Source organism: Tachysurus fulvidraco, chromosome 2, assembly GCF_022655615.1.
Source record: "Tachysurus fulvidraco isolate hzauxx_2018 chromosome 2, HZAU_PFXX_2.0, whole genome shotgun sequence".
NCBI lineage: Eukaryota > Metazoa > Chordata > Actinopteri > Siluriformes > Bagridae > Tachysurus > Tachysurus fulvidraco.
The window spans coordinates 39,195,022-39,212,521 of record NC_062519.1 but is presented as its reverse complement, the minus strand read 5'-3'; the positions used below and the strand labels follow the sequence as shown (position 1 = coordinate 39,212,521).

Genomic DNA, 17,500 nt, shown 5'->3' with positions numbered 1-17,500 from the left:
GAGAGTAAAAGCAGATCATGGGCTCTCGTACAATATTAGGAAAACTTAGATAGGGAAATAAAATTGTTTTTTTGATCTTCACTGTGTTTTCTTCAGGCCTCACCATTATATTCATATTCTCTCTTTTCTTCTTCTTTGCAGATGATGTCTAAACACGTTGACAGTCCCCCGGCGATCCCCCCGAGGCAGCCCACTGGTAAGCTGTACCCGATGCGCTACTCCGTGACGGACGCTCCCTCCAGCCCTCCGTCGCTGCCGCCCCGTGAACCCCTGCGCACTCCCGATGTGTTGTCCAGCTCGCCTCTTCTCCTCCAGCCTCCTCCCCAGGGCCGCCGCGCCGAACCCAGCCACTTCTTTCCCTCATCCCCGTCACCGCTGGGACCACGGAAACTCCCGGCCTCAGCTCCGGCGCTACATCTGCTCGAATGTGACACCACACATGGTGCCACCGGACCCCCGCTGCCCCCCCGCCACAGCACGGCCATTCCTAAACTGCCCCCAAAAACGTATAAAAGGGAGCGGGAAGGTCCACCGCTTCTCGAGAACGCCAATCCTTCCTAAAGAGGAAACACTAAAGACTGCAGATGAGAAGTGTGTGATTGAGATATCTATATATATAAACACACACTAGTGACTTTTTCAAAAAAAAAAAAAAAAGGTAAAGGAGACTGTCTGATGAAATGCCAGTGTTGGACTTCAGAGAAGGAAAAAAGAGACAAACACGAATTGAAAAATGTGCCCTTAAACCGTTCAGATTGTGTTTTCATGAAGTGTAAACTTCGTCGAGATTATCCAGCCCTCCTGCAGGGTGGCTCTCTCTCTCTCTCTCTGTACATTTTTGGGGTTGTTTTCTTTTTTGTTTAGTCTTTTTGAAAACTGCTTGTGTTTTTTTGTCCTTGTCTGATGGTTGTTCATTTCATTTTGCTGTTTGTTCCTTTTTAAAAAAAACAAAACAAAAAAAAAACGTTGCTTATTTTCAGCTATGAGCTCATTGGCCTTTCCTCTGCTCCTCCTCCTGCACAGCTGCAGTCAGTACCAGATTAAAAAAAATACCATAACAAATCGTTAACATTAATGCTGGACAGCTAAAGACTAGAAGAGTTTGGACCAGCTTCTAAATAAAGCAAATCAACAAAGCACGGTTTCTCTGCACAGACTGTATGTGCCCGTCTCCTCTATGCCGAGGACCGCGTCAGCGTCTCGGCCAGCGTCGATGCTGGACGACAGGTAGGACTCGACCGAGAGGACGACTCCTGCCTCACACCTCATTACGTTTAAAGGAAAAAGGGACTGCGAGTCATGAGCTGTGTTCGTCTTTACCCCCTCACAGGGAGAGGTCTGTGTGCCAGTAGTCTCAAGAGTACCGCGAGTCAAAAGGTACCCTCCTACAACCAAAGAGGTACTTTCATTGAATTTAAGAAACAAAAAATAATTGTTCTTTACGTGTTAGAACTTTTATTTTCTGAATCATTTCTGTTTTTGCCAATAAGTATAAAAAAAGAAAAAAAAAGGGAATAAAAGTGTTTCTACCATATTGTGTGCTGAGAAAGTCATGCTAATTTTCAATATAAATAATGAGGATTAGTAAATGGGGGAGGGGGTAATTTGGGGAAAAAGTAAGCGTCAGGAGATCGCTAGAGCAAACGAAAACAAATCCCAATAAAAAAATCAGTGTCTCCTGTCAATCAATTCAATTTTATTCGTGTAGCGCTTTTAACGCTGGAAGTTTATCTTAAAGCAGCTTTACAGAACATAAGAAATATAGTACAAAAAGTTTAAGATTAATATTAGACTTGTTTTTAAATGTGTTTGTATTTATCTCTAATGATCAAGCCTGAGGTGACTCTGGTGAGGAAAAACTCCCTTAGATGGAAGAGGATGAAACCTTGAGAAGGAACCAGACTCAAAAGTGAACCTCATCCTCATTTGGGTGACACTGAAGGGTGTGATGAGGGGGGTACGGTGGCTTAGTGGTTAGCACGTTTGCCTCACACCTCCAGGGTCGGGGTTCGATTCCTGCCTCCGCCTCGTGTGTGTGGAGTTTGCATGTTCTCCCCGTGCCTCGGGGGTTTCCTCCGGGTACTCCGGTTTCCTTCCCGGTCCAAAGACATGCATGGTAGGTTGATTGGCATCTCTGGAAAATTGTCCGTAGTGTGTGAGTGTGTGAGTGAATGAGAGTGTGTGTGTGCCCTGTGATGGGTTGGCACTCCGTCCAGGGTGTATCCTGCCTCGATGACTGATGACTTCTGAGATAGGCACAGGCTCCCCGTGACCCGAGAAGTTCGGATAAGCGGTAGAAAATGAGTGAGAGTGAGTGAAGGGTGTGATTATAAACTGTTATAAACACCGGAGAGTGTTATGAATATCGTATGTAAATAATTACAGTGATGCTAGCTAATCATGAGTACTTGTGAGCTTCTGTATGCAGAATAGTGTGGATTTTGCTTTCCTCTGATTGGGTTGTGATGTTCTGTGACAACACGAGACAACATCTCGTCAGCCCTAACTCTCTCCTTAAACCTCAACAGTCTGTAAAGTAGCTGATGCTGGTGGGTGTGAATTGTCAGGTGACCAACATGCAGAGAAAATTGGGGGCAAAAATTCAAATGAAAACAAACACTCCGCATGTGTTCCTCCTGATTTACACACAATGTGCAGTAATGTTCCGATTCCTGGTTTATTATGTGTCTGTAGAGACGGGTTTTAGAGCCGAGTATCGTTAAGTGATAGTCACACAACGCAGCTGTTTAATGAATGCAGTTAAAGCAGTGAAAAGGTTTTAGAGACGTGGAACAGAATGAGGTTTGACAGTGAAACTGTCGCCACAGCGAATCATCTGTTTCCTCCTAACTCGATCCTTGGCATCCTTTACTCTCGCACCGATTATCATGTCCTCTTTTAACACATCCATATATCTCCTCTTTATCGCATTCCTATTGACCTCTTACCTGCCAGGTCCTTGGGTCACTGGCTTGTAGCACCTGTGGCTAGATTAATGAAACACTGACAGTAAAATGTTTATTAATGTAACCTAATTGTTGAGTTGATGGGCGTGGTCTATTCCACTGTCAATCATCTGCTACGGCGTTCACACTTTCTCAATTCAAGTTATTTGTATAACGATTTTAACAATAGACGTTGAGGCAAGGGAAAACTCCCTGAGATGGAAGAGGAAGAATCCTTGAGAGGAACCAAGACTCAGAAGGGAACCTCATCCTCATTTGGGTGGCACCAAGAGAGCGTGACTATAAATAATGTCCGTTCTATGGTCATTTGGCTTCGTGTAAACAGCAGTTCCTGAGCAACTCATAAATTAGCTCATCGGCCGACTTCATTATAATTTCAACGCCGAAGCCTGCAAATACTCAACGACAGAGGTACAGGATGTGTAAAATATAAGACTGTGTATAGATAAAGAGGTCATTCTCCTTCAGTCACTCACCCTGCTTAGGCAGAAAACAAATTCTATTATTAAACCATAGTATTAAATAAAATTTGTCATGACATTTATTACAAATTCGTGGTACAATACAAACTGCAGAAGTATTTCCTGTTCAAGCAACAACAAAAAAATATATTTTTATAAGCACTTAAAAGCTGACATTTTGGTTTTCTTATTTATCTGACCAGTGTTTTTTTTAAATAGAAGCATATAAGATTTTTATGACACTTTGGGCCTCATTTTGTCTTTTAGTAAAGTTGTGTGTATGTTTTTTGTAGGCCGATCCACACTAATCCGCACTTTGGGTACTAGACACTTATTTACACACACACACACACTAACGTGACCTTTAATGGAATTGTGTGTCATTACTTTTGTTCCAAGTGAACAGCTAGTCGTATTTGTCTTGATTTAGGCTCTGTTACTTTGTCAGGTCAGGAATATGAAACAACAGTTTCACAAAATGAAAAATTTATGACATAAACGATAGTTACCCACATTTAATATTGCAGTAAGTTCATCAGCAATAAACTATTGGATTGAAGTTGATGTAAATGATCTCATTCTTGTAGAATACAAAAGGCATTTATTTATTTTTTCCCCACACGAACCAAAGGATTTTTTAGTATCCAGATTGATAAATGAGGCCAAATGTGTGCATCAGAATTAAAGACATACGTAGAAGTCAGTGCAGCAAGTGCTTTAATCAAAGTCTCAATCTCTCTCAGTAGAAAGAGGAACACATGGACATTTTAGACATCATGGACATCATGACCTCTCACAGAGAGGACACACACTGTGTGACGAGCTGAATGCTTAACGCTGGTTTTCTCGTCCTGGCTTGTTTTCCACGAGACTCTGCACTCTTGCCAGGATGATTTCGTTGGTGCTGCTGCACTGCTCGGGGCCGTACGGAGCGCTGATGGTGAGCACGTCGGCCACATGCAGGACGTTGCCGTCGTCCGTAACCGGAATCAGGTTCTTCTCCAGCCATGTTCGCAGGTCCTTCTTGCGTTCCTCGAGTTCCTCTTTGCTGAATTCCTGACAGGCAGCAGGTGTAAACAGTGACCTCATCATCTTCTCTGTCTCTTCATCTCCTGCCCTGAGGAGCTGCACGTCTCTCACAGCGTGACCCGAGACGACCCTCACGGAAGCGTTTCTTTTCTCCTCGAAGGTCACGAGGACTAGGCTTGTGGGGGGGTAAAACATGAGTCATAAAAAGAACCTTTGAATCCTATAACAGTCTGTGATAAAGTGATTTCTTTATAGTATGACCGATTGCACAACTTGTGATTTAAAGCAAATGACAGGGTCCTGCTAAGATAATCAATTACCACGATCTGGTTTCATGTAGAAAGCCGGATCTTATAAACAGAAATAATCTTAGAGAGTGAGTTTCAGGTCAGTATTTTTAATTTCCGAGCTTAATAACTCATACGTCGGTTCAGTCTTGAAGGTCTTCTTTCTTCTTCAAAGTCCCCACCCCCACCTCAGTGCTCTGATTCATACATACCAAAAACTAGAAATTATATAATTCTAATGAAAATGGAATGTTTTGGTGATGTCATGTAGAAACAGTAAAGACATCAGACATAACTGAAAAAGCACAGAATGAAACTCTTGCTCATTTTTTTTTTTTTAGCAACAATCATCGATCAGCTCATGGGGTTGTTGTGGACGAAGCCACACGGAGACTGTCATGACTTCTTTTGAACCAGTGTTGTGTCAGTCAGCTGTAGGGTCTGGACTTTATCAGCAATCAGCTCTGCGCTGAATGCAAGAGTTTACGATGACCCATTAGTTCCTCGGGAGCTCTCGGTTGCACTATTTTAAACTGTCATAGAAAGGACATTATTTACATTTACACTATCTACTATCCAGTGCCACCCAAATGAGGATGAGGTTCACTTCTGAGTCTGGTTCCTCACAAGGTTTCTCTCTCATATCATCTCGAGGGAGTTTTTCCTTGACGCCGTCACCTCCGGCTTGCTTATCAGTTACAGGGATAGTATATAGTATTTTAAATTAATCTTTTTTAAACTAATTTTAAACTTTAATATTCACATATTTATTTGTATCCTTATTTTTTTCCTTCTTCTTCTTCTTCTTATTATTATTATTATTATATATTTATTTCTTTTTCTCTTCTGTTTGGGAAATTGTTAAAAGCTCTATGGAAATAAAATTGAATTGAAAAAATTGAACTGAACATTTTATTGGCCCTATACTCGTACTCTAATGTAATTTATTTAAAATCTGACCATTAAGGTTATATACAGGTAGTGTATATATAAGCTTGCTGATCCCCCACCCTCCCCCTTCCTTCTATTATACATCATTGTAAACTCAAAGCCATGGCTTCAAGTGACATGGACATGATTGGAAACATTATTGAGCATAACGAGAATACATTACCAGCTAGCAAACTAACACCAGAATCACTAAAAGTAAATAGTATTATTATTATTGTATCTAATGTGTTTCACAGTGGACTTTTCCTGTAACATGCACATCAGTGTGGTTACCTGGCAGACACTGGATCCACAGTGTACACAAAGCCTTCATACTGCTGTTTATCATGTGCAGTAACTTTTACCTTCTGATTCACACATTTAAACCATTCCTGCGGCAACACGTTGCGCCATTCCGCCATTTCCGCTGGAATAAATACACAAAAACACGATCAGTTGATAATATAACCTTTTAAACACAAGAACGAAAACGTACTCGTACTTTATAAGACGTGAATAATAGCTGTATGTACCGGTGCGAAACGAATTCACAACTTCTTAGCTTAGCTTAGCTTGAACATACCGGATGTTCGAGAAGTGCATTATGGGATATGGAGTTTTTAAATGCTACTTCTCGTACTTTACTAACGTGCGCGGGACTACAAAGAGGAAAGCACGGACACTTTAAAACGTGACACGCAAAGGTTTTTTAAATATGGTTCCGTTTTCATCTGTCAGTTTGTGACGTTCCTTTCAGAGTAGTGTGTTTAGGTTCTATGAGATGTCCAGATACAGTCGTCACGGAGGAGGTAAGCTGGGTGTAAACATTACGTATAGCGTATTTACTGACAAACGTCTAAATCAATAAAGATGAATAGTATCCGAGTAGCGTTATCGCACGCGCATTTTCTCCTCGCGCCACTAAGAGGCTGTAATGGCCGCCCCTTCCTCGCGCACGGTTTTTTTCGAATGTGAAGGTTGCTAAGCTAACTGAGCTAGCTTCTTAGCTAATGCTAACTTTTTTTCGTCCTTGAAGAACATTTACACAATTACTCATACTATTATCACATATAATAATCTAAATGTATTTGTATACCGTTCTTAACTATGTGTCGTACATAGGTTTGATATAAAATTATAGAACGATTTAATATAATATTTACGCTTCCATAAATAATATAAAAAAATAATAACACTAATAATAATAATCAAAATATTATTATTAATAATAATAATAATAATAATATCATCACTAATAATAATAATAATAATAATAATAATAATACAGGTCCGGCATTTTTTGCTTATAAAAATTTCTTTAAAATATATTTGCACTTTTGCATTAAAATGAATTTGCACTTTTGTTTGTAGCCTTCAAAACCTTTGAATAGAACTCGTTTATTAAAATATTTTTTATCTGAAGAGCTGTTGCTAAAATCTTAATGACTGTGTTCTTCCCAGGACGTTTGATTTAAAAATATATTGAATATCTTTTAGTAATGTTACTGTAGTGAAATAAACTGCCTCACACTGATCAAACAGGAAACTTCTAAACGGCTTACATATTGTATTTCTGGCAACCCTGACAATCTCCTCTGTATTGTGCTTACGGTTTACCTTGAATGGTAACTTTTGGTGAACATCACATCTCGTCACATCCCAGCATCCTAAATCATTCAAACGGTAAATCCATCAAACTTTGGTCTCTGTGGCTCTGCCTTTTGCACTGGCATCCTGACCATGTGTTAGTATGTTTTCAGGAAGAAGTGTTTCAGATGTTTGTCTGTTCAACTGACTGAGATCATTATACTTCAGCCTCTAATAGAGTCTCACATCTGCACTTCCTTTTTGTTGTAGTTTTGTTACCCAGAGAAGCTTCATCAGCTCCTCTGGTGGCTATTATTTGTGTTGAACATCTCCACACACTACTCCTGAGGCATGCACGGACTCACTTGGCTGTCCAACGTGATGTGACTGTCTGTCAGTGTCTTTCCACAAAGTTTCATGGACCTCCGGGCATCTTTTCAAATCGTTTTTTCCCACTGGTTAGATATTGCCTTCAGTTTGCACATCTCCATGTCTGCTGCCAGGTTTTGCTCTAATCCGGTTACAGCCCTCAGCTTTGGGAGCCCTAATGGCAGGGCAGTTTCATCATTCTCTCTGAGAGGGCTGTAAGCATTAGTGTTCAGTGACATCTGGCACTCTCACAAAACCCAACCATATGGCTTCAAGTCTCTGTTGTTGTTTGGTGGATTTCTGTTGGAAGTGTGCCACTTCGCTCAGTGCCTTGTAGTTGTAGTTCTGATTTTTGAAATCCTAGAGCAAGCAATGTTTTGTTGTACCTGACTTTCTTGCTTTGGTCTATTTGGTTTTGTATAATAATGTAGCATTGTAAGAGCGGACACGTTTTCTTTGCTGGCTCAGCAGCTACACGGTTTTGTCTAGAACTGTGAGACCCTGAGGCCATACAGTCTTTGCTAATTCTGACATGTGGGCATGGAGAATGCATCCTTTTTGTTAGACACTTAAGTCTAACAGCCATTTGTTTTGGCTGGACTAACGGTTACGCCGTCAACACCCATTTGCTGCACCCGAAGGCATATTGTCCACTCCTCCTTTGGTGAACAGGTGCCTTTGCACCACCTTCTTCTTTTTTGTACCAACTGACATCAGCTGTGCCTCCTTTGCCACACTGAGTTATGTCGAATTTATTTTTGGTGCTTGGACCCCTAAGTATATGAAGTATATTGAGTCTGATTTCCAACAAAATAATAAAATCATAAACTTTCTTGGCTGCACTTCATCTCACTTTGAGAACATCTGCTTGAAATGGTCTAATAGTTTTTTGGGAATGTTTGTCTTAAAAACAAGTTATCATGGTCGCCCATGGCATAGCATTAGCAAAATATAAATTCTGTTGGTGTTAAGGAAGAATAACAATAATATAAATCCATCCTTGGAGGGTTCGGTTTATTATTTTACTAATTGGGATTGTGCCAATTCTTTTTGATTGCTTTTTGTATGTCCATTGCGTTTAGTTCTTAAAATGCAAATGCTGATTTTCAGCACAGAAAAAGTTCTGAAGCAAATTTATATGCACATGTGACCATGTTTTAGGCATCATGACTAGACTCTCTGTTTCTTAGAATAGGTGAGAACACGGTGATGAACATTTGGATTACTTGGTCATGGCCAAACATCTGCGTGCAGCTGGCAGTCATGCAGAACAATCAGATTTACAGGGACAAACATCTGCATGGACCCAGCTTCCGACTCAGTCCCTGGAGTGATGTTAATCTGCTGTGTTAATTGCAAAAGTTTATGAAAATTGTTCGTTTTATCACACTTGGATAGAGTTCATGGACTTGGAGCTAAGAATTTTCTGAATGTTAGCATCTTTTTATTTGTTTTATTGTAGAGACTAAAGTTTATGTGGGGAACCTAGGCACTGGTGCAGGAAAAGGTGAACTCGAGCGGGCTTTCGGTTATTACGGGCCTTTGAGAACTGTGTGGATTGCCAGAAACCCTCCAGGATTTGCCTTTGTGGAGTTTGATGATCCCAGAGACGCTGAAGATGCCGTCCGTGGCCTTGATGGCAAGTAAGTGGAAACGAGGGCACTATAACGCTCGGCTGTTTCGATGACACAAGAAAGGTCTTCTGTAGCACGTCAGGTCAATTTTTCTCAATTATATATTGCAGTTATTTCAGAAACAAAATGGCAGATGATTATTCAGCTATCACTAAGTGTTTTTTTTAATCAAATGTGCAAAAAAAAAAAATCTTAGTCGTTACTGGAAAAAAATAATAAATCAGCTTTTTCTCCCCAATTGGATTAAAGCAAATACAATAAAGGAATGTCTCAGTAATGTAGACCACATTTTCCAGTCATTACCATGAATCAGCCTTGTTTACTTTTATTTTTATTATGTAATCATGGATATTAAGAGAATTACTTAATCACACAACCCGGATGATAAACCTTTGTTCTAAAAGCACAGGTTCAAAGACGTCTTAAGCGTTTGGGGAAACGAACCGATCGACTTATGCGACGTTGTTCACGTTTCTGTTTCAGAGTGATCTGTGGATCCCGCGTCCGTGTAGAGTTATCGACAGGTATGCCGCGCCGCTCCCGTTACGACCGCCCGCCCACTCGGCGCCCCTTCGACCCTAACGACCGTTGCTATGAGTGCGGTGAAAAGGGGCATTATGCCTACGACTGTCATCGCTACAGTCGCCGCAGACGGAGCAGGTAAAGAACAACCAGAGCAACCGCCACCAATTCGACACTTAACGAGTATTCAATAAGGAATGTAGAACATCGCTTTATTTTTATTAATATTCCGAGAGACTGCTTTCTGCAGATATACTACATGATACTATATGATACAGATACTACATGCTGGTGTGTACAGTCTCAGATTTTCTCTTCACTGTATTTCCCTTAAGCTAGGTTCTCACACAGGAGCGTCTACACGTCTCCTTATTATTTAAAATTCTGATGCTGCTGTCATTTTTCTCCTCGTTTGGCTCCTGTATATACACGTAGTGGTCGACCGTTTGCTTTGTAAAAAGGGATGAAGGGTTCGATTGCATGTTAGATTTGATTGGCAGAGTCGTCACGTATTAGTTATTAACGTTATGACACGAGCAGACTTATTAAACAATATTACTCCCATCCCATATCTTTTAAATCAAATCTGTTTACTTGTCAGTTTGGTGTTGGAGGGATGGTTGGATGTTTCCTGTTAACATTTTCGTGATGGCCAGCCAATCAGAAGCTCAATATATCACCAAGCAATGTATCGGTCTACCACTATTTGCATATATAGCTTTATAAATGTTGTTTGTTTTTTACTTTCAAGGTTTATATAAATGCTCAAATGTTGTGTGCGATTTTATTTAATGACTCACCTGGTCAAAACCTTTCAGGTTTCATCGTTTGATACAGAGTGTCACGACCCTTTACGATTTCATGAATCTTCTAGCAAATGCCACACTTTCGGTCACCTGCTTTGACCAGGGCGTGACCAGCCAGATCCTCTCTAAGTCTTCTGCCACTTCTACCTGCAGCTAATCGTTTCATTCGGGGCACATAAGCATGTGTGTTTGTGTATGTGTGTGCCCTGTTCTCCCCCCAACTCCAAATCCAAGTGATCAGCAATCTGAGCCAATTTGACTATCAATTCGGGCCCACGATTTTGCTAAAGAGAGCATCGAGACCCCGCCAGACAAAGCACTTCGCACACTTCTATCAAGTCTCAATCAAGCTATTTCGCGGTCAGTGCGATCATCGTTAGAAAGCGAAGAAAACGACTAGATGCAGAGGTCGACTGATGATAGATACTTCTAGATCGCCTAGATCTGCTAGACCTTGGTTCCAAAGAGGGTCGACCTGCAAACTTGCAAGGTTTATTTTATTTAGTACCAATTAATGTCTCTCTTTCTCTCTTTCTCTCTCTTTTTTTTTTTCTTTTTTTAAAGTTTCCTGAAATTAGACAAATGTAATGTGTAGTTTCAAGTTATCTTCAGTTTTCTTTTTTTGGGTTAAGCTTGAAAAAAAAAAACCTACTTTATGCAGAGATGCAGTTAAAAGCTGACTGCTGTAAGTAATGTATAGCTAAAGGGAATTACTCTACCATTTTTCGGTTCATGCTAGGCAAGGCCAGTGGCAGAGGTGCAGAATGCTGTAAGCAGATGTAGGGCGAGGTGCAGGGACAGTTTCAGAGACAGAAATAACGTCTGTATGTCTTACTCACTGTTTCTCTGTAGAGTCAGCACTTAATGTATTTTCTTTCTCTTGTATCCTTTCATCCATGCCTCCATCTCTTTGTCCTTTCACGTTGATCGGGCAGGTCTCGTTCTCGCTCTCGCGGAAGGAGGTATTCTCGTTCCCACTCTCGCAGCCGGAGCCGAGGCAGGAGGTGGGTGTGTGTGTGTGAGCGGGAGTGTGAGCGGGAGTGTGAGCGGGAGTGTGAGCGGGAGTGTGAGCGGGAGTGTGTGTGTGTGTGTGTGTGTGTGAGAGAGAGAGTGTGTGTGTGTGTGTGTGTGAGCGGGAGAGAGAGAGTGTGTGTGTGTGTGTGTGTGTGTGTGTGTGTGTGTGTGTGTGTGTGAGCGGGAGAGAGAGAATGTGTGTGTGTGTGAGCGGGAGAGAGAGAGAGTGTGTGTGTGTGAGCGGGGGAGAGAGAGTGTGTGTGTGTGTGTGTGAGCGGGAGAGAGAGAGTGTGTGTGTGTGTGTGTGTGAGCGGGAGAGAGAGAGTGTGTGTGTGTGAGCGGGAGAGAGAGAGTGTGTGTGTGTGAGCGGGAGAGAGAGAATGTGTGTGTGTGTGTGAGCGGGAGAGAGAGAATGTGAGTGTGTGTGTGAGCGGGAGAGAGAGAATGTGAGTGTGTGTGTGAGCGGGAGAGAGAGAATGTGAGTGTGTGTGTGAGCGGGAGAGAGAGAGTGTGTGTGTGTGTGTGAGCGGGAGAGAGAGTGTGTGTGTGTGTGAGCGGGAGAGAGAGAATGTGTGTGTGTGAGCGGGAGAGAGAGAATGTGTGTGTGTGTGTGAGCGGGAGAGAGAGAATGTGTGTGTGTGTGTGAGCGGGAGAGAGAGAATGTGTGTGTGTGTGTGAGCGGGAGAGAGAGAATGTGAGTGTGTGTGTGTGAGCGGGAGAGTGTGTGTGTGTGAGCGGGAGAGTGTGTGTGTGTGAGCGGGAGAGTGTGTGTGTGTGAGCGGGAGAGTGTGTGTGTGTGAGCGGGAGAGTGTGTGTGTGTGAGCGGGAGAGTGTGTGTGTGTGAGCGGGAGAGTGTGTGTGTGTGAGCGGGAGAGTGTGTGTGTGTGAGCGGGAGAGTGTGTGTGTGTGAGCGGGAGAGTGTGTGTGTGTGAGCGGGAGAGTGTGTGTGTGTGAGCGGGAGAGTGTGTGTGTGTGAGCGGGAGAGTGTGTGTGTGTGAGCGGGAGAGTGTGTGTGTGTGAGCGGGAGAGTGTGTGTGTGTGAGCGGGAGAGTGTGTGTGTGTGAGCGGGAGAGTGTGTGTGTGTGTGAGCGGGAGAGTGTGTGTGTGTGTGTGAGCGGGAGAGTGTGTGTGTGTGTGTGAGAGGGAGAGTGTGTGAGTGTGTGTGAGAGTGAGAGTGTGTGTGTGTGTGTGAGCGGGAGAGTGTGTGTGTGTGTGTGAGCGGGAGAGTGTGTGTGTGTGTGTGAGCGGGAGAGTGTGTGTGTGTGTGTGAGCGGGAGAGTGTGTGTGTGTGTGTGAGCGGGAGAGTGTGTGTGTGTGTGTGTGTGTGAGCGGGAGAGTGTGTGTGTGTGTGTGTGTGTGTGAGAGCGGGAGAGTGTGTGTGTGTGTGTGTGTGTGTGTGAGCGGGAGAGTGTGTGTGTGTGTGTGTGTGAGTGAGCGGGAGAGTGTGTGTGTGTGTGTGAGCGGGAGAGTGTGTGTGTGTGTGTAAGCGGGAGAGTGTGTGTGTGTGTGTGTGTGTGTGTGTGAGAGCGGGAGAGTGTGTGTGTGTGTGTGTGTGTGTGTGTGTGTGTGTGTGTGTGAGCGGGAGAGTGTGTGTGTGTGTGTGTGTGTGTGAGCGGGAGAGTGTGTGTGTGTGTGTGAGCGGGAGAGTGTGTGTGTGAGCGGGAGAGTGTGTGTAGGAGAGGGAGAGGGAGAGAGTGCACGTGTGAGAGGGAGAGTAAAAAAAATGAAGAGTAAAATGATGATTCTTCATTCTTTAATCATTGCAGATTAAACATTGTGATTGGAATGTTCCTATCTAATGTTCCTATCTAATGTTCCTATCTAATGTTCCTATCTAATGTTCCTATCTAATGTTCCTATCTAATGTTCCTATCTAATGTTCCTATGTCTATCTGTCAGTCCAGCACTGTTCAATAATTCTGTTGCCTTTTAAATGGATGTCAGAAATAATGAATGTTCTGTAAACTGTTCCTTCTGCATCATTTTAAGGCCCAGCGTTCTATGAACGTTCTATGAATTCAGCGATGTTTTTTATTCCAGGTCGAGGTCCTTCTCCCCTCGCCGCTCTCGCTCCGGTTCTCCCAGGAGGTCCAGGTCTGGCACACCCAGAAGGTCCAGGTGGGTCTCGGTGTAACATTTCAGATTGACTTTGTGTGTGTGCAGAAAGAACAGCGTGGTTTTTAAAATCCAGTCACGAAACGTAATATAAAAACCTCCTAGTGTTGGTACTTAATAAGGCTTCATAATAGTACGTAAGGTGATCCTGCACTAACAAAAGTCTCACGTAAATTTCCATTTGTGTGCCCAAGCAGCGCTCGAAATGACGTTTGTTTAGTTAAACACAAACATATTCCAGCGTTCAGTATCAAACCCCTTTTTTTTCTTTCTTTCTTTTTTCTTCTTCTTTTTTTTTTTTTTTTAATGCATTTAACCTACAAAGCAAATGAAGTGTTTTATGGCTCCATTCTCCATTTTCAAGGTGTTATGTACTGGAGAATAAACAGGACTCATTAAACCGTTTCTGCAACATCAGCATTATTCTGCTCACTTGGGCTTTAAACCAGTTCGTGTACGAATGATTAAATTTCCTCTCTGTTTTAAGGTCTAGATCACGATCCAGATCTCGCTCTCGCTCCGCCTCTCATCCGAGGAGCAGGTACGACATATCAAACGAACCGATAAAACCGTCTTTAAAACGATTGTCTATTGTTTAGGTCGTTTAGAGACACGATGACCGTGTGATTCATTGCCTTTTTGAGTGTAATTATAGTTTCCTTTAAATGTAGATCCGGCTCTGTTGGGAGATCCAGGTCTAGATCTGCAGCCAGGAGGTAACCACACACACATGCGCGCACACACACACACACACAGTGTGATGGTGATGAGGAAAGAGCTGCTTTAAGATACTTAAACTCCAGGGAAAATAGCTGCTAAATGCTACAAGCTTGACGTTTTGTTTCTGAAGAAATATTGACCTTTTCCATGTCCTACTTTGCGATAAACCCACAGCTTGGCATAATTCTTCAATGATGCAGGATAAATATTATCCTTAAAAAATAAACAAAGAACAGTCCAAAGGTTTATGTTAATCAGAATCAGACAAACAACTAAAAATGACACGTGCTGGGAGGTTACTGTTACCAAGTTATAAAATGAAACTGTTTTTGTTTCCTTTGTTTTATGCCACAGCAATTTTTTTTACTTATTAAAGAATGAGATGTCACAGCACCAATGATTGCTTAAATTTTTTGTTATTCGTACATTTGATATGTAATCTATTTCCAAATCAGATACAGTCGTGTGCTGTTTGAGCTGCTTGATGGACAACTAATAGGACCTGAAGTGTTCTATGATACATTCACATACACTGACTTTTTATAGGAGGACAGATTATGGCTTATTAACAGCAGCTGAGACAGGGATGGTGAGGTGAAGGGCTTTACAGGGGTCGAAAGATGAGGGAGGCAGGGAATCCAGCCGGTGGTGAGCAGAAGGCGACATCCCAGGAGTGCGGCACAGGCTCAGCAGGCAGGCGAAGCGTCGTTCAGCTTGAGGACTCTGAAAATAGAGTAACAGGGAGACAGCGCGTTGGTTCCTCAGTATGGGTTGCCCCAGTAACCCCATGAACCTGGATTTCCGCTGTGATCAGCTGCTGGCAGGTGAAGGCCACAGCGGCACTCCTGATTGGTCCTTTATGTTTTGGCGTGAGTTTGGCCGCCCCGCTTTGCACCTCGGTGCTGATGTACCAGTGAGTGGCGTCATTTTTAGGCCTGGATGCATGGGGCGTCAGTGAGTGCTTAACATATGTGTTTTGCATAGAAAAGAAAACAGTTTTTATTGGGCTCTTTGGGAAATCTCTCAATTATGATATGGAGAAACTGGGCAGAAGCAGAAAAGTGCCTGAAGCTTGTAACCAATCATTGACGCATTAATAAACATGAGACATCCCAAGCTTAAAGATATTGGTATTAATAGCTGCAGAAATCATCCAAAAAAAAGTTTTGATAACATTTCCTACTGTTAAATATACTTTAAGTATAAAGTTTTTTCGGTTCCGACTCTCTTCCTGTTTGTGTGTAGCTGTCACTAAACTTCTGCTTTTATGGGCAATATAAGGGGCTGTTCTGTCAACATGTATGTGTTTATCTGCCTGTTTGTTTCTCTTGCATATAACGAGAGAGATTTAAACCAGAGGCCAGATAAGCAGATGAAACTGATACGAAACACACACACATACACACACCCACACCCACAGAATATACGTGTCATTAATAGATAGTTGTTTTGAAAGCCAGCAGCCACCGACTGGCTTAAATATGCATTATAACAGGTACAAACCCTTGTGCCGTTCACTGTCAAGAAGTTAATAAAAATAAAAATTAAACTTATTAAAAAACTGTAATGTAGGCTTTTCCACACCCTTTTTTTTTTTTTTTTTAAATGATGGTTAAAAATGTGTTGTCCTCCGTTTACTTTTAGGTTTTAGATTACGTGGGGCGCATGCCGGTTAAAAACGTATATGCATTTCTGTTTAATAAACCACCGCTTGATTAAAGATCTAGAACTTCAGCAAAAGTAGAACTTCACCCGTCCTCGTCAAAAGGTCTGTTGTGAAAGGTTGTCTATCGGAGGATCAGAGTTTCAAGCCACAGCGCAGTCACATAGTCACTGTCGGGCCTTTAAACCATTTCTGCTCCAGGGGTGCTGCGTCATATGGTGTGACATTGTTGCCTTTCAAAATGGATTAAATGGACCAGTATATGTTGGTAAAAATTGTGTTATTCTGATTATACCGCAATTCAGTTCTCCTTAATGCACGACAATAATTATTGCGTATAATTGCACATAATTTGACCGTTTATATAGTAACCCATTCTGTATGATGTGGAATCATCCATCTCTCTCTCTCTCTCTCTCTCTATCTGTGTGTGTGTGTGTGTGTGTGTGTGTGTGTGTGTGTATAATGTGTATATATAGTGCATTGTGACTTGCTGTGGTATAAAATAGACCTACACTGTGTAATGAGTTCATCTGTAATGCATGGTACTCTTTATCATCTTGCATGGGCCAGAGGCTGTCTGCTAGGATAAGGAAAGGAAATAAAACCACTTGAGTAATTTCTCAGTAAACTGTTAAAAAAAAAAGCTGAATAATAAAAAGGCTAAAGGAGCATTTTTGTTTTAATCTTAGCATTTGCAAAACTAAAGCATCACCTCAGAAACAAAGGTAGGATTCCTTTTTCACTCCGAGGCTGGTATTAGAGTTGATCATTATTCTGTCTAGTACATGCAACCAAAATCAACACACTGCTCTTATAATAATTATCTCTCTATCTCTCTTTCTCTTTCTCTATTTCTCTCCCTCCTAGTTACAGTCGCTCTCCTTCTCAAACCCCTGGCAGAAGCAAGAGCCCAGATCGTGACTGAGGAATCATCAGCTATCTAATTATTATTATTTTTTTTTCTTTCTTTCTATTTATATTTGCGTCTCAGTTTGGAATTGATTTCCCCCCTTTTTGTTTACATGACCAAAATGGTCAGTATTTACCGCAGTACGGGTAAATCAAAAACAGAAGGAAATTGATTGTCGTGTCATATTCAATAGTTGAACTATCAGGAATGACCTTTTGTGTTTATGTTTGTTTGTTTATAGAAGTAAGAATTAATTTGATCATTTGTGTGTTTCTCGTTCAAATACACTGTATTCTGTTTATCGTACACCTAGGTTTGGATTTAAAAAAATGATTAAGTTCACATTTCACAAAAAAATGTACCCTAGTTCATTATTTTCAACACGTCGATCCGATTCCTTGCCCATAGGTGGAGCTGTGGTGTCGGATTTCACACCAAGTCGCATGAAATATCCCAGTGGCTCGGTGCAGCTGCCTTCAGTTTA

General features: G+C 41.9%; 3 protein-coding genes across 9 annotated transcripts in view; 2 read left to right on the top strand and 1 right to left on the bottom strand.

The window, feature by feature from the left end:
• Positions 1–1,534, top strand: part of sos1 (son of sevenless homolog 1 (Drosophila)) — a 38,439-nt gene extending 36,905 nt beyond the window's left edge. For both annotated transcript variants that reach the window (XM_047810143.1, XM_027153182.2), the window contains one exon: positions 142–1,534. In XM_047810143.1, coding sequence (XP_047666099.1) covers positions 142–561 — 420 coding nt within the window. In that variant the 3' untranslated portion in view covers positions 562–1,534. The remainder of the gene's footprint in view (positions 1–141) is intronic.
• On the top strand, positions 1,268–17,178 carry LOC113646730 (serine/arginine-rich splicing factor 7). 6 transcript variants are annotated; one of them, XR_007139953.1, is made up of 9 exons: positions 1,268–1,399; positions 9,092–9,272; positions 9,747–9,923; positions 11,527–11,595; positions 13,646–13,723; positions 14,208–14,261; positions 14,392–14,436; positions 14,987–15,098; positions 15,197–16,789. XR_007139953.1 is itself a non-coding variant. In XM_027153183.2 (9 exons), the coding sequence occupies exons 1-9, from the start codon at positions 1,300–1,302 to the stop codon at positions 17,029–17,031; spliced, it is 798 nt and encodes a 265-aa protein (XP_027008984.1). In that variant the 5' UTR covers positions 1,268–1,299; the 3' UTR covers positions 17,032–17,178. The 6 variants fall into 6 exon arrangements, 5 of the variants coding, with proteins under 5 accessions (XP_027008984.1, XP_027008985.1, XP_047666102.1 ...); XM_027153183.2 differs by lacking the exons at positions 14,987–15,098; positions 15,197–16,789 and adding exons at positions 16,796–16,831; positions 16,974–17,178; XM_027153187.2 differs by lacking the exons at positions 1,268–1,399; positions 14,987–15,098; positions 15,197–16,789 and adding exons at positions 6,347–6,482; positions 16,796–16,831; positions 16,974–17,178.
• Positions 3,490–6,348, bottom strand: gemin6 (gem (nuclear organelle) associated protein 6). The gene is made up of 3 exons (XM_027153188.2): positions 6,207–6,348; positions 5,968–6,100; positions 3,490–4,631 (listed from the first exon to the last, which is right to left on the bottom strand). The coding sequence occupies exons 2-3, from the start codon at positions 6,093–6,095 to the stop codon at positions 4,259–4,261; spliced, it is 501 nt and encodes a 166-aa protein (XP_027008989.1). The 5' UTR covers positions 6,096–6,100; positions 6,207–6,348; the 3' UTR covers positions 3,490–4,258.
• Positions 17,179–17,500: the final 322 nt, after the last annotated feature.